Source organism: Rhamphochromis sp. 'chilingali' (assembly GCF_963969265.1).
Source record: "Rhamphochromis sp. 'chilingali' genome assembly, chromosome: 19".
Taxonomy (NCBI): Eukaryota; Metazoa; Chordata; class Actinopteri; order Cichliformes; family Cichlidae; genus Rhamphochromis; species Rhamphochromis sp. 'chilingali'.
In genome coordinates this window covers 22813511-22830277 of record NC_137946.1, presented here as the reverse complement: position 1 = coordinate 22830277, position 16767 = coordinate 22813511, and the positions used below count along the sequence as shown (strand labels likewise).

Sequence of the window (16767 nt, the reverse complement as noted above, 5' to 3'; positions counted from 1 at the left end):
ATCTGTCTAATGTGGAACCAACCTGGGGGATTCTGTAGTCTAACTGGGAGACTTCAACGCTCATGTGGGCAATGTGTGCAAACCACAGTCTGTCCATAACAAACACCATGTTCAAAAATAAGGGTATCCATCAGTGCATGTACACCAGGATACCCTAGGTCGCAGGTTGATGATCGATTTTGTAATCGCATCATAAGAGCTACCATTAATTCCGCACACACGTGAAGAAAGGTGCTGAGCTGTCAACTGATCACCACCTGGCCATGAGTTAGATCAGGTTGCAGGGGAGGATGCTGGACAGACCTGGGGTCACTAAACGTATAGCGAGGGTAAACTGGGAACACCTGACAGAAGCCCCCATCCATGAGTTCTACAAGTCCAACCTCTGGCAGATGTTCAACAGTGTTCCAAGAGCAAGTGGGGACATTGAGTCCTAATGAACCATGTTTAGCACTTCCAATGCTGAAGCTGCTGAACTGACCTGTGGCCGCAAGGTGGTTGGTGCATGCTATGGTTGTAACCCCCAAACCAGATGGTGCACACTGGAGATGAACAGAGCCATCAGGCTGATGAAGGAGACTTATCCATCTTGGTTAGCCTTTGGAATTCGGAGGCAGCCGATAGATACCAACAGGCCAAGCAGAACGTGGCTTTGGTGGTGGCTGAAGAAAAATCTCAGCTGTGGGAGGAGTTTGGAGAGGCCACGGAAAAAGACTGCCTGAAAGAGATTCTGGCAAACTGTCAGGCGACTAAGGAGGTTCTCTTTTTCCACTGTGTATGGTGGAAGAGTGTGGGTGAAGTGCTGCTGATTTCAACTGAGGATATTTTTGGACAGTGGAAGGAATAATTCAAGGACTTAATTAATCCCATCGACAAGTTTTCCATAGAGGAAGCAGAATTTGGGGACAAGGGGGATGACTCGTCCATCACCGGGGGCAAGGTCACTGAGCCAGTTAAACAACTCCTTAGTTGCTTGAAAACTCTAGATGTTGTAGGGCTGTCTTGGTTGACACACCTCCACGATGTTTAGTGGAGATCAGGTGCAGTACCTCTAGATTGGCAGATTAGGGTAGTGCTTCCCATTTTTGAAGAAGGGGACCGAAGGATATGCTCCAACTAGAGGTGGATCACACTCCTCAGCCTCTATGCCAGGGTGCTGGAAAAGAACTGGTCATGTCCATGGTCATGGAACACTGGAACACCTCCTTACCCCCTCAATGATACTTTAGAGTACATGACATTTTGCCCAAGTGGTCTACATGTGTTTTGTGGACTTGGAGAAGGCATTCGACTGTTTCACTTGTGTGTTCTGTGAGAGGTGCTTTGGGAGCATGTGGTATCTGTCCCACTGCTAGGAGCCATTCGATCCTTATATAACTGTTCGAAGAGAATTATTTTGTTTATCTACAATTGTAACTTCGACAGTGATCTCACAAATTCCCAAAGGTCTGATGAACATTTTAAGCCATTGCAATGTGCAGAAAAAAAACCTTATTTCATATATGGGAGTGACAAAAAGTACAGTACTTTCTTCTGGCTATCAAGTTGTACCACCATTTATCAATCAAGAAACTGTTAGTATTGCAATATAAAATGTATTTGTTTTGTCCGTTCTCTCTAAGCTTTTCTTTTCCCCCCTCTTTCTCATGATCTCCCAAATGGTCATGGCAGAATGCTGCCCCTCCCTGATAGCGGTTCTTCCAGAGGTTTCTTCTTTTCCTTCTCATTGTCACCAAGTGCTTGCTCATAGGTGTTTGCTCAACTGATTGTTGGGGGTTTTCCTTATAATAGTTTCTTTGCCATGTAATATAAATTACATGTTGTTGTTAATGGAATTGAACTTAGGAAATGTACTTATTATATTATACATACATAAACACAAATCACAGTTAGAGAGAGAAGTACGAGAGAGAGAATCTGCAACAGCAAAAGGAAAAGCCCTTCAAAAGACTCATTTCATACTTTATCACAGCTGTCTATACAAGGTTGAATAAGATAGAAATTGTTTCATGATTCATATTCAACACGGGTGCTGGACATAAAACTCCCTTTAATGGCACAACAGGCAACCACAGAACTTGTTCTATCTTGTTGGAAACAAATACGAGAGGGAAAATCATACCTAGCCCATACCTAAGACTATGATCAATAAGCTTGTATTGTCTGTGTTTTGGGTTTTTTTGGACCGAAAACTAGCCATCTAAATTTAAACTAAACTTGTAACTTGCATAAAAGTAACAATGCTAAAATGCTTTCCCATAAGACAGAAGTGAGAGCAAACATATCCTTTAGGCCAAGTGCTACTGCTGCATTACACCGCTCAGCGCTATCCCATTATCAACTCTGTGCCACGTTCAACTGCTGTGAAAACCAATCCACACCCCCTGGTTCTCCTGCCAAGCCATTATCAACTTCTCGTATTTTGACAAGCTGCGATAAAGTAGGATATAGTCCTGTGCTCCATTGACAGCTAGTATCATGAGTTTTCACACACTGTAAAATCTATGTTATTGCCAGACATGAAGCAAATCATGTGACCAACAGTCAAATTTATAGCAAAGATAAACAGTCACAAACACGTTAATAAATCTGTTTAATCAGAGAAGGAAGAAAATATATACACACAAGAATATACACAAGGAAAAAAAATATTGTAACTTTGTAATTGCTGGCCTCATGTAAGGTTTATTAAAAGATTAGCGTCAAGAATCTTCCAAATAACTTTCTCATTTGGTTTGTTATACATTATAGTTATTGCAACTGACAACATTCTCAGTTGGTTGGTAAAATGAAATAATTTTAATGAAATAGTGATTTGATTTTGACTCCTAATGTAGCACCCCGGTAAGTATTACTGTTGTATTTAACAGGTATCACTGATTGGATCATTATTCTCTTATAATAGGAGAAAAAAACCCAGCATTGTTAAGAATTTTTGCGGCGGCTGTACTACAAAGCAAGTTTAGCATACCCAGGATAACTTTGTCTTATCTGGGCTCAGTTATCTTAATACTAGCAATTCAGCAATGTGTTCACACTATGGTGGTTATCAAATGTAGACTCAGCTTGCCTATAAATTTGGATTAAAAGTCAGCAAATGCAAATAGTTATCCTGTTTTAGGATTAAACCACTGTATCTCTTAGTGGCCACGCTTTTGTACACACTGTATTTTAATGTATGTGAATAACATCTACACTAACAATAAACTGAGAGTAAGAAAAAAAAAGACTTGTGTCATTTTCCTTGTCTTTATGTGATTCAACTCAAATGTTTTAACTGCTGTGGTAAGGGTAGCCTGTGAAATCATTGTTTACCTCAAATGTCAGGTGTGAAGTCCATGTCTATGTGTTATAATTTACACTTTTCAATTGTGTTTTGGTCAAGGTGTTTACAATGTCCATCTTACAAATCATTATATATTGCTAATCAGAAAGAAAAACAAGAACAACACCTTTAACACTTAAAAAAAACTTTAGTCCCTATTACTGTCCTATCACTGGGAGATAAGGGGTCTTCCATGTATGGTTATGTTATTTTCCTGAGCACTGATTGGTCAGTAGAGGGTGACTGCTAATCCTTTATCTCAAACATTACCTGCTGTAGTGCAGGTGCTTAACTGGCTTTAATTCATCAGTCATTATAGAATTATGAAAAACAAAAACAAACAAACAATTGTATATTACATATTATTAGTGTCTTATTTGCTTAGTTCTGATGACTATAAATGTCATCTGACTTTTATAACCTGTAACCTTCATGTCACTCTAAAATTTTGCCCTACTGACATGTTTAACTTTGTTCAAAAGGTTGTACTAAATGTGAGTGGCTACGCTGTGTCGTATTGTTCCCTGGATAATTACGGCATCTTTCTGTGTCATGACCGTTCTTGTTTCATAATAGACGTTTTAGAAAAAAAACATATTTTTACCCTTCCCTCTTGTCCAATTTTTGGGATGCATTTAAAGAGAACAAACACATACAAATAAAGAGAAGCAAATCTCTGTAAATGTGTCTGGCACCCTTTGCATCTGGAAACACTGTACAGAGCTATTTTGTTGTTTGACAACAGGCACTAAAGCAAAGACTTGCATCTGCACTCTCACACACATCATTTTGACCTCTGGTAGGTCACTGCGGTGGGATGAGCCAAAATGAAGCAATCTCCCTGCACTCACACTTCATGGGATATCATACTGAGTGTGTCAGTCAGAACATGTTACTTGATTAACAACCTAAAAATAGATCCCACGCAGTGATGAGTGTTATCCCTGGTACACAACACTCAACAGCAATGCTTACACACTAACACTCATATTTTGAACACACAGTCGATCGTGATTCAACTCGTGCCCTTCCTATTAAGAAAAAGAGCAGGCAAAATGGAAAGTGCACCCAAATGTGGCTGTGACTATGAGTATTATATGCATCTGTCTTTGCTTTTCTGTAACACAACTTCAGTGACACAACATACTGTGCAGCTCTCAGCTTTGAAGATAAATGTGTGCACAGTAAACTGTGAGTGTCAGAGACATATCATACCATCTTTAATGCATAAATAGTCACCTGGCATCCAGCCATGACAGCATATGGCTAAAAAAATGTTTCAATCAAAGGAAAATAGCTGCCACTAAACATTTATCACTGATTAACACTGGGAATTAAGTAATTATATAGGCTCAGCGTCTTTGGCAAAAATAACACTAGCTTTGAGGAATCTGAGATTAGACCTGTTTGTGTCCTAGTCCAGTCCATTCCACACTGTGCTGACTGTCTTAGTTTCAGCAACTAACAGGATTTTAAGAATATTCATCAGTATGTGGGGTTGAATAAAAAGGTTCTAAAGCTCAGCACATAGTTCATGCTACATTTTCTCCTTGGAAGTCTAGGACTAAACTTGCAAATCCTCATTTGTGATTTAAACATGGACTTCAAACTTGTGCAAAGAGCTCTGAATGTGACCCAATCTTCATGTGCAGGATGATGCCTGGCGTGGAGAGTTTTCTGCTGCACACAAAAAATCAAACAGCAGTCTCCAAAAAAAGAGTCCACAATGTCCAAACCTGAAGGCAGGAGAATCACCAGAACCATGCTCATCAACTGACTTTGTATGCAACCACACAAGCCATCTTGGGTTTATTTCCTGAAAGCGGATGGTTGATTGTACTGTCACTCCTAATTTGTCTCTCCAAAGGTGAGTCCATAAAAAGTTCAAAAGAAATATGTTGTGATATTTTTTGCTCGTTTTTGTTTTAACGAATAAACTAACAAAAAAAAACAACAACCATTGAGCAGGTGTGCGCAAACACTACAGTAATACACACAAACAAATAGAGTAGTGGGACCACTGAACTGAGAGATGCCTGCAAAAATGGGAGGCTAGCCGATTAACCCACTTTGATTTGTAACTCTGTCTAATCCCCCCTGCAGCAGGGCCTCAGCCTTGTGTCATTATCAAATAGGCAAAGAAAAAATGAAAATGAGAGATACACTTTGGAGGGAGAGAGAGAAAGAGAGAGACAGACGGGAAAATATAACAGAGCAACATAATATAAGGGTAGAAATTATTACCTTGCAATACTCAATAGAACAGTGGCAATATGCTGTTAAATCGCCCTGCTCTGCCCACCGACACGAAAACAAGATGATTTTAGACCTACTGCTACAGGGAATGTGCTGTTGTCTGAACATCCAGCCCATCATTCTCTGTCACAGGCAGCAGTGAATCAGATGCTTAACTAGTGAGCTTGTTTAACCAGAGGGAATTGATTACATGCCTTCCTTCCCTTGACATTTAGAGCTATGGTACTAATTGTACAATATGCAATGTCTGTAATATTAATAGCAATCTAAGAAGTACATTTCTGGTGCATGTGTGGATACAGTGATGGGTGTATGAAACTCAGCTGATATTTCAAAGATAACCAGATTTGAGTTATATCAAGATGTGAAAATGCAGTGGCCAAACACTTAAAGGATTCCTCCATGTACAATTTAGTGTACCCATGGGACACCCAGCTTTTAATATTTTGAAAAGTTTTAGTGAATTTGTTTTTTTGCATTTGCGAAAGTGTTGAACTCCATATGTTCCTTTCTTTGTTCTGCCTATCCAGTTTCCTTAACAGGAAAGAGTGCAGAGAGGCAAAGTGCAGTAAGACAATGGTATTCTGGCAGTAAATATATCCATCTTTGCTGTTTAGCTTGCATTCAACCCAGCACAGAAACTTTTTAACAGCTTAAGGTTCAACACTTTTAACCTTATGATGGAACAGGATGAAAAGTGAGAGGCTAAGTATAGCAAGGCTGTGAACTGTGCCTAAACTTTGAACCTAATTAAATACCATCCATCCATACGTACATGTTCTTCCACCTATCTGGGGCTGGGTCACAGGGCAGGAGCCTAAGCGGATAACCACCACCTCCAGTTTGTCCGTGGGAACAAGAAGGTGTACTCAGGCCAGCCCAGCGTGTCCTGGGTCTGCCCCATGGCCTCCTGCCGGTGGGACATGCCCGGAACACCTCACCGAGTAGGCGCCCATGAGGCATTCTCATCAGATGCCCGAATCACCTCAACTGGCTCCTTTCGATTTGTAGGAGTAGTACTATGAACCCCTCCCGGATGGGCAAACTCTTCACCCTATCTCTAAGGGAAAAGCTAGGTTTCCTTCGGCGAAAGCTCTTTTCTGCTGCTTGTATCCGTTTACTTTTTCCTTTCAGTCGCTACACAAAGCTTGTGACCATTGGTGAGGGTAGGGACATAGATTGACCGTTAAATCGAGGGCTTGGCTTTTACATTTAGCTCTCTCTTTAGAATGACGAACTGATGGACATACCGGCATTTTTGCAGTCACTGCAACAATCTGTCGGTTGATCTACTGCTCTTTTCACTCGTGAGCAAGACCCCGAGATACTTAAACTCCTTCTTTCAGTAACTCATCCTTGGCCTGGAGTGGGCACTCCACCTATTTCCAGCTGAGGACCATGGCCTTAGACTTGGAGGCCACCACCTAATGAAGCCAACAGAACCACATCATCTGCAAAAAGGGATTGTTAGACTGCCCAAGTGAAAGCTTTTCAACACTTGGCTACGCCTAATTAAATACAGTGATCGAAAAACTACTTTTGAATCATAACTCGGGGCTGAGGACAGGTTTTGTAAAGACGAGTTGTGTGATTTTAAAAAGATACCTGCAGTGAGATGAGAAATAATGGCAAGCTAACTCCTTAGTCCCTATTTAGTCAGACATCTTTGTACACACGGCTTAAGAGATTTCGACTGCACAAAAACCTGTGGTAATCTTGTCATGGGGACAGCTGCTCCATCTTTCTCTCCTCCCTCCTCTGCCTCTGACTATTTCCTGTGCTCTCAGTAATATAATATCACTTTCAGCTATGTCATTCTTTCTTCATGCCCACCAGCCACTGTTTTTGAATTTTCCTGTTGCTTCTTGACACTGATCACAATGACCTCTCTTTCTACCTTATCTGAAATTAATAGCACATAGAAAACATTTTCCAGGTTGCCTAAGTTGTCTTATTCCCGTGTTGCTGCAGCCTTCACTGTGTTCCACTTGTCTGTACCTGCTTATATGATCATCAGCCTCCTTTTTGATTTACTGCCTACCCACGGCATTTTAAATGTGTTTGCTACATCTGATTGACTTTGGTTCCAACTGTTAGCTTGCTTATTGAGCAACTAAATACTCAATCTTCTCTACAGTTTCAGGCTACACTCAGCAATCCAGATTGGAGATCCTTCAGCACTCTCTTTATAACAGTTGTTGCTAGGCAGTTGTGTCATGGCGCTCAGTTTGGTACTACTTTAGTTGCTTTTAATTGCTATTAGACACTGTGTGAATGGTAAGTGGTCTAGTTAAGAAATATGTTAATTTGTTAAATTTGCAATTGTTTTTTAAAAGATAACACGAGTGGAAATCTTTGTTTTTATTACTGTAAAACATTTTAGGATAACATTTAATAAAATTGCATTACAAGTGCTTTTTGATGTCCATGCCCTGTCTCTAAAACAATCAATACTTAAAATAAAGAAGTTTAGTAATGAATAATTCCAGCTAGTTTCCAAAATATGTGAACACTGATGGAACATGTATTACTTGCTTTGTATGTGTTAAAGAATTTAAATTTACTTTACATACTATATTCATAAAGCCAACAAACAGAGTCTTAAGGCTCTGACACGTGTTTTTTTTTTACCCTAAACTTGTTGGTATTTATTGGTGAGGCACATCCTCGGTGATCACTTTATCGTGTACAGTGCTCATCAAAGGAGGAAATTCCTCATTTATGTTTATTCTGTTCAAGTTTTACATTCATTTTCTTAATCTCCCTGATGAAGAGGATCATTTAGAACCTTATTTCTGTTTACCTGCTTTATTATATCATGGTCTTATCGCAGAAACACAATTATTAGCTTCAGCCTCATTTATATTCTGCTAATAGCTTCTGCTAACACCTACCTGTAGGTTATGTGTTCTTATTGTTGACATAAAAAAGTAATCCTATGTTGTGTACATAAACACCCACATAAATTATGCCTTTTTTTAAAACAAGATTCAAGTGACCCATGACTTAACTGTAAATAGATTACTAAAACTCTATAGGCTGGCATCCATCCATCTGTTTTCATAACCATGTATCCAATTCAGGATCATAGGCAGAGCTGGAGCCTATCACACATAGGAAAGAGGTGGGGGACACCCATGACAGGTTGCCAGTCTACCACAGAGAGACAGCGACATGGATATAGGTGTGAATGTGAGCAGTCACAACTATACAGCCAAAATAGAATCGCTTATTACCCTAATATGCACGTCTTTGGACTTGTGAAAAAGGTTGGTGCACTAGGAGGGAACCCACACATGCAGAGGGAGAACGTACTAACACACAAAAATGCCTCAGAACCTAGAATCTTTCTCCAGTGAGGAACAGGGTCATCACTAAAACACAATTTCATCTCCAACATCCTCTGCACAATGTCATATTTACTTGTTGATTTCTATGCAAGGTGAAGAATTTCCATTTCCGTTTCATGTTTTTCCTCTTCATGCTGATTAGACAGAGGAAAGTCATGGCCAGATTTACAGGTGGAAAGAGGTATCACAATGAAAACTGCCATGAAAGAAAATATTAAGAGAGTGAGAGGGTGGAGAATATTCTGTGACACAAGGGTTTCTGTCTGAAGAACAAACTATACCAAGGAAACAGGTTACACCTGGAAGCAGTGGGAGAGACAAGTGAATGCCAAGGACAGGAACTTATTAGAAAAGTTCAAAATGCATCACAGCTTAATAATGAGGGAGTTGAAAATATTCCCTGTGAATATAAATGTATGAGTAAACACGTTTCACTAAAATACTCACTGTGATAAATATTTTTATTTGGACTGACCTCCAAATCAGCCTTTTTTCCCCTTTCAAACTTTTGCTACAATAAGAGTAAACAAACCTGAAAGTATTCACAAATAAATTATAAGCTTTTCCTACCAAATAACATGGTAGCATCAATATACAATGAAGGAGGTCTTTTATTTCCAAATGTGTTCTTCTATTGATATATAAAGGTTGTTCACAATTCTTACATAACATTTTCCAGCGCTTTCATAATCAGCTGATTAAATACTACAAATTAAGGATGCTTCAGATGTTGTAGGTTTTGGAAGCAAAAGTTACTGTGGCAGACTGCAACGCACAATGCAAACCTGCTATGCATCTGTCCATAGTCTCTTTTAGCTTATAAAGTAGTTTTATGGCCCGCAACTGTACAATTATTGTGTTCAGCTTGTTTTCTTAAATAAATAAATAAAAACCCTGAATGTGACCATGGGTGCATTTGTCTGAACTCTGGTCTCTTGCATTATTCCAACAACTTCACTGAGGATCTGTTAAAATACCAGTTTATGAGATGAGACATGACTATAGACCAGCGAGGGCTTTGGATTTGCGAATGTATGCATGTGCATGGGAGAAACACAGACACACTGTACTTCTCATTAAAGACATTTTAAGTATGTCCATGTCTGTTCACAGACTGAGGATAAGAAGTCACTTCACTACACGAGGCACTTCAATGAGCTTTTAGCAAGTGTAACTTTTAATGAAGACGTTTTGACTAGTTATAGCCTTCCCAAAGTTAGAGGCATGGTTATAACTTTTACACTGAAAAAAGAAGATTTTTTTTTAGTCATTTTAATCAAAGTATGCCATCAAGTTGCAAAATTTCCAACTCAAATAAATATTACCAATATTTTCTAAATAGCTTGTGTCAAATTTATATCTGAGCAAAGACGATTTAATAGTTTCACATTTAATTTGACACTTTGCACACCAAAAAACATTGGTGTGTCTTCACAAATTCACACATGTTGATTGAGTTTTAGCACATTTCTTTTTATTTCCTTCCACAAATGAAAGGTGTTTCAGTTTGTGAATCTTCACACATTGCTTCTTCGCTTCCATTAGTTACTATGCAACAACCATGGAGCAGGAGTGTGGGGGTAATTGGAGTACTGGCAAAGCCTGCAGCAATCAACCTGTGTATAGCTTTGGTGAAACCCTGCCAAAGTGTGTGGGCTTTGACAAAAAAAAGACAATAGAGCTGATGTATTCTTTAATGAAAATAGATTTAGTGGCGCTCATTATTTTCTAAGATTACATGACACCCATCAATTGGTTTAACCTTATTATGATCTGATTAAGCAGATGTTTTCTTCCCCACTGACATTTTATACTAAGTGTTCTTCAGTGTTCAAACCCATGTCATGGAAACCTATTTAAACTAATACTGACACGGTTGAACATTCCTCCGTACGTCATCTGCTCATTGGTATACAGCTCTATCCAGATTACTGAAGGTGGCTGTGACATAGATTTAGACATATCTATAGAAGCAGGCTTAATATCATTTTAAAGCTCTTAGGTCTGGGATGAGATATTGTGCAATACCACATAAGTGCTATCACAATCTTTCTTCCTTTTTAATATCATGTGGTAAGCAATAATCTCCTGCCTTTCAGCCAACATCCATTATAATGTATCTTTATGATATATAGTATAAGCGGTAGAGTTTTCCGTACAGTCTTCATGCATTTACACCAGACGTGCTGAGAGGTGGTACCAAAATTGAAGGGGGTCTGAAGTTTGCAGTCCCTCTCCAACAATCAATAAGCTCCTTTCGACCTTTATGTGCATCAATAATGGTATTTCTGCCTTTTGGAGGGGGATAAGAACTTTTCTTCATCCTCAGACAGGAATATTTCTCTCCTGTGAAAACTGCTGGCTTAAACTTCAACTGCTCAGGAGCTAAACCAAAAGTAAATATTGAGACTTGAGCAGCAGAGAAGCAGAAGACAATTACTGAGAGGATTGAAGGGAGATCTACTAATGCCTCTATATTCCCACTTAATTTCCACTATTTTTTCTATTTTTTATTTTGACCACGACATGAATCAAGGCTTGCAAGCCACTTGCCTTAGGTTGAATGTCTAACATGTCATTGGTATTCCGAGTGTGCGTCCCTCTCTGTATGTCCACCTCTGAGTCACGCAGAATGAACCCTCTGCAGCACTAGGTACATGACCTTCCCTCCAACACCAGCACCGCTGCTGGCTCTCCACATGGTAACTTGTTTTTTTTGTTTGTTTTTTTTTAAATGACATCAGAAACAGCAGTATGCGACATTACGTGATGGCAGAGCTTCAGTTCATCCTGTGTCATTTTTTTTTTTTTTTTTTAATAAATAGGACAGGGGGAATGAATGAGAGAAAGAGGGGGAGAGAAAGAAAGAAAACCAAAGGGGAGAAGAGACGGTGAGAAGGGGGGGGGAAGAGAGAGAAGAAAAAAAAAAGAAAAAAAAAGAACTCCTGGGTCACCTGTATGGAGAAAAAAAAAAAAAAAACAAACAAAAAAAACAAACAGAGGAGACAGCAAACAACAAAGAGCAACATAATAATAGAGAAAACAAAGCACCATCACAATAAACTAGCTAGCCATAGATATCAATATTTACTAAATAATAAACGATATTGTGCAGCACGCAAGATAGACAGCGCACAGTGTGCTTTGAGGTAGCAGCCAAGAAAGCTTTAGTCCGCGTCTGTGAATACCCATGTGTGCATACCTGTGTGGATCAGCATGCTTGCATTCCAAAGGTTTCTCCATGTAATGATCTGCTAGGGAGTGTGGGGGGGGCCACAGCCCCGTCCTCCAGGGTGTGAAGCGGGTATGGAGGAGATCAAAACTCCAGACATCCAGAGGCCCCCAGAACACAAGAGACCATGGAAGACCAACAGAGGGGCAGCCGCGCCACTGTTCCAGTAAGAGCTGAGGAGAGTCCCAGATGAGGGCTCGCCCAGCAGCCGCGGAGCAGAAGTCAGGGGGAGTTGCAGTGACGCGCCCGTGAGCTCCGCCGGCCCCCAGCTGTGCCTGAGTGACCGAGCCCCAGGCCGAGAGGCCGGGGGCACCCCACTTCCACTATTTTTTCTATTTTTTATTTTGACCACGACATGAATCAAGGCTTGCAAGCCACTTGCCTTAGGTTGAATGTCTAACATGTCATTGGTATTCCGAGTGTGCGTCCCTCTCTGTATGTCCACCTCTGAGTCACGCAGAATGAACCCTCTGCAGCACTAGGTACATGACCTTCCCTCCAACACCAGCACCGCTGCTGGCTCTCCACATGGTAACTTGTTAATGTCAGAGCTCTTTCTCCTATCTGTCTCTGTCTCTCTCTCTGTCTCTTTATGTCACATACTGAAAAGTGAAAAATGTGACCCCTAGGTCTTAGACAATCATATCCAAAGTCCCAAGCCAAAGATTGTGACACTGGGTCCAAAACACAGGAACAAGTGACCTTTCACTGGCCACATCCTCTTCATTGTCAAGCCGCAATCCTTAAAAAAACCCAAACATGTAATATAGTTTTCTATATGGCACAATCATCAGTGAAGATATGCATGTACAGTTTTAATATTAAAACCCCTCATAAATATTATGAGGGGTTATGTGATGAATACCAGAGACGGCCACCCATGCTTAAAGGCTCTTTTAGGTTGAGAACTCATCTAAAGTGAGTTTGATGCAAATGGATCTATGACACTGAGGACAAATGCTGCAAAAGATGTATTTATTTTAAAAGGTCTTTTGCAAAATGTCAACAAATACATATGCCATCACCTGGTGTCTCTGCTTCAGATGTGAGGCCTCCAACATAGAGTAATGCCAGACTAGCAGATTCAATTGATATATACATACCAAAACATGGATGTTCTGTTCTACCATGAAGATAAATGCAGCTCTGCTGGATGCATTCCTCTGTGACATCTCTCCATTATCCTCGACCCTCAACCCTTTTCCGTTCAATAAAGAAAGTACACAGGGAGGTTCTATCCCTGCACTGAAATAAGTGGCAGACAGAGAGCCAGATGGGGTAGAGGAAATGGAAGAAAGGAAAGTGCTTCTACACCAGCTGCTATCCTGAAAAGTGGCTACATTTAGAGGAAGACAAGAGATCAAAGATGCTGAGACCATTACACACACATGTGGCCTCTTCTTTTTATGAGACTCCAGTGGGTCAGGTGGTAATGACTCTGCTTTCACATTAGAGGGTGTTTAGTAGGCCAAACCTAACAAAGGCTTCTCATGATCAAAAGAAGCAGCTTTTTTGTGTTTAGATGGAGAGTGGGATTTTTTTTTTTGTTGTTTGTCCGTGTGGGGGTGCATGAATATAAATCCCAGCTGTGGTGTGCTTGTAGGCAAGAATAATGATGTTAGGTTAGGTCAGTTTTTTTTTCTGAATGTTGTTGGGAGTTGAAAGTATTAGCAAAAATAGTTTTGGCACACCATGGTATCTAGCTCATAATCTATTACAGTTTCCTGATTTGCTTCCCGCACTGCTCCATGTAATCTAAATAACATAAATATCATTATTTACTTTCTAGCACTATTGTCATTTAATAATAAGTTCCTGCTGTTGTGCATTTTCTGAGAAAATATACAGAGAGGACACAAATTAAATGAAAAACCATGATGCTCGACCCCCACTGTACAGTGAGGTGATGTAACGACCTGTTATGCTGTGGGAACCTGAACCCTGCCATTTGGGTAGACTTGATCAAAATAGGAGAAAAGTATAAGGTTGTTCTAATAATAACTTTTTGCTACGATGAAACACTTCTATCGTGTCATCCTGGATGACAATTTCCCCATCCATAGGGCATAAGGGTCCTAATGTGGTTTAATGAGTTTGAAAATAATGTGAATCACTAGTAACGTAACACATGGTATGCTGTCCTTTTTTCCTAACCAGCCTGCATCTATAAATTGCATAAACATGTTCACATGCTTAGTTATTCTATAATTAATCTGGATGAGGATGGAAAGAACATCATGAATGCATTTGATACATGAAAATACATCTTATTTTAGCACTTACAGTACAGTTCTGAACCTACACTCTCTTTAACAAGTACATATACATGAACAACCTCTATGTAAGGCAGCTTTCAACATCCTTCACACAGAGAAAACATGGCTTTAATTAAGAATTCAAAGCCACAGTCCTAGGCTCCAAAGACTTGCATTGTGTATGCATGTGTGTGCGTACCTGTGTATGTGGGTGTGTGTGTGACTGATTGTGCAAGTCCTCAAATACATGCAAATAGACATATTATCATCTGTTTTCTCACTCTTGCGAATCAACAGAGGCACGAAGATAACAACACAAGCGACAGTGTTTGGGTGCTGCAGCCCACAATTTCCTAGAGTGAAACATATGCAACATATCACAGATAGCAACACCAAAACAACTGCTGCAGCAGGACACAGCTAGACATTTCATGTAAAAGTTGTAAATACTAATGTGCCAGCTCCCACTGTTGAAGTAAAACATTAAAAGAAGAAGTTTAAAAAAAATGTAGGAGTGACAATGCACCTATCAAAAGCTAATGCATAACATCATAAATATCATTTTGGCCCCCTTTGCTTGGTGTATTATAAGTGTCAAGCTGACCTTCCAGTGTGATAAAATACATGTCTCTGTTTCTCTCAAAACCGAGGTGATGTTCTATAATATCGTCACTAGGAGGCGCACTTGTATGAAACTTAATCACCTCTCATAGCTACAGCTGCTGAAGTTCCTCCACTGTCACTATTACTAGCAAAATCCCAGCTTTGACAGACTCGTCAAAAACGATGTTTCAGAAAATCTTGTCAGCGTTGAGACTTTTGTTAATATCAAAACTTCCCTCAAGATAGATGGAAGTACACTGCAGGTGCGTGCCATGTATGCAGATTGAACTTTATTCCCTAAAACAATTGATTGTGTTAGGTTAGTGATGCTTGGCTGTGCAGCCTTTTTGCTCAGAAAATGAGGCTGCAATCAGCTTAAAAGACCAAAAACCAATCGTCCATCTATTCCAGTCAATTTAAAAGCTCCAAAGAGGTTTAATTCGTGTCATGACACACAATGATCAGTGGCTTTGAAGTCTCAAACTCACGCCCACTGATTTGATCTGGCACGTTCACACAGCCTATGGTGGGCATCTCCCACCATAGGCTTAAGCATAACAGCTATCACTATCGTCACACACTGTCCCAAAAGTAGAGGTGATAATGGCCTACTTACCATATTGACTTCTGATACCATGTCTATGCTGGCTATATCTATATTCATTCCCACTCCAACCGGAGGACCTGGGCAGATGAAAACAAGCACACACAAAAAAGAAGACACTGCACATCAGATGTAGCCCGAGTGATTCGCTGACATATCGGTTAATAATGAGTACGTGACTAGGAAGCACACAGTTGTGAATTTAGCTCTTGTCAGCTGAATAACAGTTTACAGTGTTCATTTCGGGTGGGATTAGATGCGTTGGCCAGCAGTGAAAGTATTGGTATTGCCTCTAAAAGTTGCTGACTTTAGCTCAGATAGTTCTAACGTATTTCCGTGACAATAAACGCCTGAGTTGGACGTTAATATTAAGAAAAATGAGCAGATACTGTTTTTTTCCCCAACTCTGGAGACTCGTCATTCAAATAAATGTGCTGGTGCAATTTATCATCCACATGTGTTCTGGCGTTAGTCGTATTTTATCTACACTGTCATTCTAAAGCTGATATATCCTCCCCCCCTCCTTACTTGCTTAAAACTGCCCAGTTAACACATTAACTGTAATATTTCACAGGCTGACAACGCGCTGCCTTTAACATAGTATCGGAAAATAGAAGTACATTTACCTCCGAAATCTGGCCTCAATCGTATATCATAACCTTTTAACAGTCTGTCCACCGTTTCTTTGACCAAAGACATATTGCTAGGGTCACTGACACTGGCACTATGGACGAAGAAAACACAGAAAGAGACAAAATCAGATTCAAACAGGATATATTCTTCAAACAGAAGTGCCTAAGTATTTCCCATGCCGTCTGTAATACACTTAGTAAAACGAGTGGAGCATCCTCCGTCACTTACCTTTGAGCGCACACCATGGCCACAATGACGGGGAGCAAGCAGACGATAAAACACATCATTCTTCGTCTTCTGAACACTACCATATTTAAACTCTGTGTTTTTTCGCTCTTTTAGGAAAGACGAGGTCTAACTTATTCTTGCCAGCGCAGTAATTCCAATGCCGGGCGCATGCGTACTCCCGACCACAACACCGAGAGGCAGCACCGCTGCCGCTGATGGTACTGGCAAATCTAGGAGAAAATTTAAAGGAGAATCAAGACTTTAGGTTGCTCAGGGGCATA

General features: G+C 40.1%; 1 protein-coding gene across 2 annotated transcripts in view; it reads right to left on the bottom strand.

Annotated features, from left to right (window-relative positions):
* Positions 1–16767, bottom strand: part of gabrb2b (gamma-aminobutyric acid type A receptor subunit beta2b) — a 67294-nt gene extending 50527 nt beyond the window's left edge. For both annotated transcript variants that reach the window (XM_080867578.1, XM_080867579.1), the window contains exons 1-3: positions 16487–16767; positions 16252–16349; positions 15638–15705 (exon numbers count right to left, since the gene is read on the bottom strand). In XM_080867578.1, the coding sequence (XP_080723704.1) occupies positions 15638–15705; positions 16252–16349; positions 16487–16569 (249 nt within the window). In that variant the 5' untranslated portion in view covers positions 16570–16767. The remainder of the gene's footprint in view (positions 1–15637; positions 15706–16251; positions 16350–16486) is intronic.